Genomic DNA, 5,721 nt, shown 5'->3' on the forward strand with positions numbered 1-5,721 from the left:
CATGTCCGCGCCGCCAGTGCGGGGTTTTGGACTCTAGCGCCCCCGGATCCTCCTCCAAGGAACGGGGCGACCCATATGGGGCCGTGAGGCCCCTCCGAACGGGGGTTTCTCCTGGAGTCTCAGCGCCCGACGCCAGTCAGGCCGAGACACCCCCCCCCGCAGCCTGTGCAGGTGGTACAGTCCTCCCCGGTCCGCGGCGCGGCCAGCCCCTTAAAGGGACAGCAGCATAAAGGACGGGGATCGGGAGGCAATAAAGGAGGTGGTATTCCCCCACTCAGCCACGAGGAGGTGCTGTGGGGCCCCGCGGCCTGGCTTTGGGGGCAGCGGCGGATCTGGCTCTGCACCCGAGTGTCGCCCCGGCCGGGGGGCCCCTTTGTGTGGAAAGGGGGACGGTGACCAGAGCCGATCTCCAGACTCCCAGGACAGTAGACCCCTGTGGATCGGGGCTCCCCTCCCCCGTCCAGGGTCTGAAGGGGAGCCCCGCCCCCTGCTTGCCTGGGGAAGGGGGCCAAGCGCCCGCCTCTTAGTCCTTTCTGGGCTGGGCTGAGGCCGTGGTTGTCTTGGCAACATGAGCAGTGGGTCTCAGCTTGGCCGGCGGGTTGAGGGCCTGTAAGGCCAGCGGGCCCTCGGGATAGGGCACCCCCTTCCAGCGACATGCATCAGGGACGGGCCAGCCCCTGGACCCCCGTCCCCTTCTGCCCAGTCTCGGAGGATGAGGGTGGGGGGCTGTGGGAGCCCCCAAGGCTTCCTTTCAACCCTGAGGCGGCGGCGGCCACCCTTGCAGAAGGTCCTGGTGGGATCGCAGAGAACACTGGCCCGGCCAGAGGGGCGCCCTAGGCCTCCACCCGGTATCCTGAGCCCATCTCCCCGCAAACCCCTTCCGCTGGGCAGCGGGCTTGCAGCTGGACTGGAGCAAGACCCCCTGGCCTCTTGCTAGATCCGCTCCCCGTGCCGTGCTCAGCTCCCGGAAGGGCCGGGGTCGCACCACCAGCCCATTCCCCGCTCGCAAGCCGGGGAGAGGGAGGGAACACAGCTGAGAGCGCACCAATGCGGGGTGCAGACCAGCCGTCTGCGCGGGGCTCACCTGTATGGGAGTCCTCCGCTCCGTAGGTTAGAGCCTCTCCAGTCCAGCGACTCGCGCCAGCTGCTGCCCAGTGGGCAGCCCGCCGGCGACTTGATAAACCCCATCCCCTCCTACTCCTCCCGCCTCCCACCCCAGCCCTCTCTCCTCACTTCCTGCTGCCCCTTAGAGGAAAGGGCCAGGAATGGCGGGGGGAGGGGCCGCTTTGACCCTGTTTCCCTAGGGTCTGCCCTGCTGGCTGACTGTCCTCCCCACCCTTCCCCCCTGGGTCCTGCCCAGGCCGACCCGGCCCAGTGACAGGAAGGCTGTGGGATCCCATCAGGTGCCAGCCTCCCCCAGGCCGGAAGCTTCCTTAACACTGAACGCTCTTCTCCCCAACTTTCTCCTGAGGTTGAGACCATCCTAAGATCCAGTAGAGTGCAAGGGCCCTGGTGTTGGGGGTTTGGGGAGTCAGACTACTCGGGGGATGCTTGGCTGATGGTTCCCCTAAGCAGGTGGTGAAGGGAAGGGGGTGTCTGGGAAGGGATTGGGAGAAATTCCAGGAGCTGAGTCAATCTTTTCCACTGAGAGCGGAAGTATCCTCAGTTTGACGAATAGACAATATGCTGATGTGTGTGACTGTGGCGGGTGGTGGGGGCAGGGGCTGGGAGCGGCCTGCAGGGTGTTCTCCTGCTGGAGGACATTCCTGGGTGATATCCTGACTCCTCCTTGCAACCTGTGGGAAGTAGGTGCCCATGTGTGGCTGGCCCCAGGAGGGCCCCAGCGAGGGTGGAAAAATGTACACCCCCTCAGATCACTTTGAACGTACCCCCTCCCCCAGCCTTTACCCTGCTGGCCCACTTCCCTGATGCCCAGGCCTCTTTCCTAACAGAGGCTGTGAAATTGGACGTCTGGGGGAAGTGGGCACATACCCTGGAGTCTGCCCCTGAGGACCAAGGAGCCCAAGACGTGGCATGGGAGGGTGGCGTCCCTATACCACCACGCTGGCTCCACAAGGGACACTGGCTTGGAAAGCTTCAAGGGTGGAGGCCCAGGGGAAACAAAGACCAGGCCAGGCTGTCCCAGGGTAGGGACACTTCCTCAGGCGGCAGCAGGAAGGAAGTGAGCACAGCACAGCCCAGCGGGAGGGTGTGGGGAAGCAGTGACCTGACCCCCATTGTTTACGGCTCTGGGGTCAGCTGGGGCCCAGCACAGTGAGTTCTCCCACACTGGGACGGTGATGCTAGGAGATGGGGTGCCATCTGGCCAGGCAGAACCCTGTGCCTGGGGCAGTCAGTAGGCGGGACAGCAGATGACCAGACCTTGTCTGCTATCTTATTGGGAAAATGGGCAGATGCCCAAAGAACTGTAAGTCCAGGTTGCAGTGGGATCCTGCCAAGTGTGACCTCCAGAAGGTGAGCAGGCCAACTCCCCAGACCCAGAAGCCTGTGTGCTTGAACGCCCTCCTCCCTCACCAGGCGCTGGGCTGATGGCTAAGGGCTGGGCAGAGCAGTGAACGGGCCTCACAGCAGGCCCTGAGAGACAGGCGGAATGTCCACAGGGGGCAGGGGGCAGGGGGCAGGTCAGACGGCGGGTGGCAGGGAACAGGACTGGGCGCTGAGCTTTGCTGGAACAGAGGCCCCAAGGCCTCTCTCCTGGTGGGACCCACAGGCAGCCCAGGAGGAGGCAGGTGGACTTGGAAGGCAGAGCCTGGAAGGAGACCAAGGGTGTGGTGCCACCCATCTGGCTGCTGTCCACTTAAGGCTGGCCTTGGAGGCCCATAGGGTTTCGGCTGTGGCTCCATGTAGGGTCAGCTGGCACTGCTGACCTATATGAGGTCACATCCTCACCTCAGGATAGGCCAATCCCTAAGGAAGTCTCCCAAGACCTTTCAATTCCAGGGATACCATCTACTGAAAGCAATATAGGAGTGGCCCTCCATCCTGAGGGATCCTGGGGTAAGGTCTGTGTGAGTACACTGCCACCTCCTGGTCATGGCTGGGATGGCTGCAGACCGGGTTCAGGCTTGCCTCTGGCCTTGCTATAGATGGGGGGCCAGCGTCCTGGGCCCAGGCCTACCCACTGAGCCCAGGCGGCGGTCTAGATGCTGGGTGTCACAGCCCCAAGGATGCCACTCTTGTCTTCAGGGTCTACAAATAATTTTATTGAAACTGAACCAGTAACACAACAGCCTTCCTAGATTGGGGGCCACCCTCCCCACACCACTTCCCATACTCTGGAAGCACAGAGCTTGCACAGTAAGGAATTAAAAAAAAAAGTCATTTCTATGTAGAAATCAGACTCTGCCCCAACAATGTCATGGACTAGACTATTTACAAACTTTCACATTTTACACCTTTTATGGTTGTTCTCTCTGTCCCTACCCAGGGGCTCCAATACTTTCCCCTGATTGATCCTGAAGGGATGGGCACACTATAGGGGAAGGGGTGGTGGGCTCGGAGCTATTGGCACCACAGGGTGGTGTCTTCCCAATGTGTGTGTGGGGACTGGTGCAAAAGGCAAGGGAGATCACATGGAGTAGGTGGGTGGGAGCACCGGCATCCAGAGCCCTTCCTGATCCCATCCTATGCCTTCTCAACTGCGGGGAGGGGAAGGACGACTCCAGGGGCAACTAGTTGCAGTGGGGAGGGGTCAGCCCAGCCCTGGGCAGAGGGAGAAGCCTCCACACCAGCCCCTCCTCCTGTTAACAGCCAGGAAACTGTCCCTCCGTCTGGGGTGGGAACACAGGGCAGGTAGGTAGGAGGAATCAGGATTGTGTTGCCCCAGCCTCTGTCCAACAGAGGAGGAATCGAGGTAGCAAATGGCTGAAATGCTCCAACGAACGGGTAGAGGAAGTGAGGGAAGGGGAGTCCCCACTTGTGTACAGCTCCCGCAGCCCAGGGGCTGGAAGAAAGACCTTACTTGTAAAGTGCTGTAGCCCCAGTAGGGTTGGGACCCAGGCAAGCTTGGAAGCAAGCAGGCCAAGCCAGGGCACAGGAACCAGGCAGCCCCGATCAGCACATGCCCTGCCAGGCCCCTTATCGGCACTGCCGGGGAAGGCAGGCTGGTAACTCCGCTGTCAGCCCTTACCAGCCACCTCTCATCCGAAGACAAACCAGCACCCAACCAACACTGCAGGGCTGCCCGGCTCCCAGCGGCAGCGTCCAGGCCCATGGAGTTTAATCAGGACAGTGGCTTCCGCCTAGGTCCTCAGTGGAAGCCACACCTTGAGCCTGAGGGTTCCTTGCTGAGGCAGGAGGTGCTTAGGCCTGAAACCCCCCAGGCTCACACCTCATAGAGGATCACAGGGAAATCCACGTGGATGCGGGGGGTGTCCAGCTTCACGGTGCCCTGCCATGGAAACAGGGGCTGGTGAGGGTCCTCTCGGGGCCCCTACTCCAGGAAGCCTTCCTGCTCCTCCCAGCTCCTCCCCCAGAGCCCCCACCATGACCGCAGACCCCGTCTGGGTCTACCTCACACACTCAGCATCAGCTCCATGACCACTGCCCAGCCCCTCACCTGAGGAATCAGGTTCTTATGCACCCGCCTCAGCTTGGCCCGCTTCTGCCCGTTCTTGGTGACGATCGTCTCCTCATAGAATTCGTGAGCGAGATCTCCATCCTCGTCATAGAACATGGAGCTGTGTAGAGGAGAGGGGAACAGGCTGGGCTGCAGCCTCACACCTGGTCATGGCACAGGCCACAGACCCCCGGGAAGTGTGCCACCTCCACAAAGGGAGGAGCAACCTTAGGGGAAGGGAAGGAAGGTAACACGCCTGGAGAACCTCTTGCTTAGGGTCTGGGGCTACGAGCAGGAAGTGCTACTGTCAGGCCCCAAGAAGAGAGGCTATACCAGAGCACACTGTCCAGGCAGCCAAGGCTAGTTCTCATCGCTGGTTTGTTCAGCAAGAACAGCCATTCCAGCATCAGGCCCTGGCCGTCACCAGGACTAACAGTGGGCAGGGTGGTGGCTGAGCATGTTGGTCCAGAAGACACCGCTGGCCCAGGGCCAAAGCCTGAGACAGCAGATGCCCGAGCTGGGAGGGAGCCGAAGAGCAAAAAGGCTGCGTCCTGCCCACCAGCCCCAGGTGGCCGGTGCAGCCCAACTGCCACTGCTGGGTCTCCCCAGTGCCTACAGCGACATCTCCAGCATCACCCGCGTGTCAGTCCCCGGGGACACCCGGGCCAGTTCAATCTAATGCTCCCGCTGAACTGAACCCCTGGGGAGAGCGGGAGGTCAGTGCTCCAGACCTGGAGAACATGTCGGGGTGAGGGTCTTTCTTCCTAGGCCCCATCCCCAACACTAGGGCCCAGTCCTGCCTTCTCCCCCCACCCCACCCCTCCCCTCCGAGGTCCAACCTCCCCACTGTGGGAAACCGTCACAGCAAACGAGGGGTCATTCCCCTCAGAAGAATCAGGGAGGGAGGCTAGGAGCCTTCAACTTGCTGGCTGGGCTTAAAGGGGTGAAAGGACGAGGCCCGATCTTAGTTCTCCCTGCGCGAGGCTGTCGGCCCGGGACAAACTCAGGCCCACTTTTCTCCGAGGGAGATCTTAGGAGCAGCAGGCCTCCAGGAGCCGACGGCCGCCTTCCCTCGCTCCAAAAGGGGCCTGAACATGGGAGTCGTCCCAGCTCCGCGCAGGGGATACGGCGGGGGCAGCTAC

At 61.8% G+C, this 5,721-nt stretch overlaps 2 protein-coding genes across 2 annotated transcripts in view; both read right to left on the bottom strand.

The window, feature by feature from the left end:
- Positions 1-1,192, bottom strand: part of HYAL2 (hyaluronoglucosaminidase 2) — a 4,725-nt gene extending 3,533 nt beyond the window's left edge. The window contains exon 1 of the mRNA XM_005865389.2: positions 1,085-1,192. The gene's annotated coding sequence lies outside the window, so the exon portion shown is untranslated. The remainder of the gene's footprint in view (positions 1-1,084) is intronic.
- Positions 1,193-3,202: 2,010 nt separating this feature from the next.
- TUSC2 (tumor suppressor candidate 2) lies at positions 3,203-5,201 on the bottom strand. Its single transcript, XM_014538971.1, has 2 exons — positions 4,580-5,201; positions 3,203-4,411 (listed from the first exon to the last, which is right to left on the bottom strand). Exons 1-2 carry the CDS (start codon positions 4,694-4,696, stop codon positions 4,346-4,348), a joined length of 183 nt encoding a protein of 60 aa, XP_014394457.1. The 5' UTR covers positions 4,697-5,201; the 3' UTR covers positions 3,203-4,345.
- Positions 5,202-5,721: the final 520 nt, after the last annotated feature.

Source organism: Myotis brandtii, unplaced genomic scaffold (assembly GCF_000412655.1).
Source record: "Myotis brandtii unplaced genomic scaffold, ASM41265v1 scaffold207, whole genome shotgun sequence".
NCBI lineage: Eukaryota > Metazoa > Chordata > Mammalia > Chiroptera > Vespertilionidae > Myotis > Myotis brandtii.

Coding starts and splice junctions, on each gene's coding strand:
- TUSC2 (XM_014538971.1), bottom strand. CDS start 4,696: ATGTTCTATGACGAGGATGGAGATCTCGCTCACGAATTCTATGAGGAG. Junction 4,412..4,579: donor ATAAGAACCTGATTCCTCAG/GTGAGGGGCTGG, acceptor TTTCCATGGCAG/GGCACCGTGAAGCTGGACAC.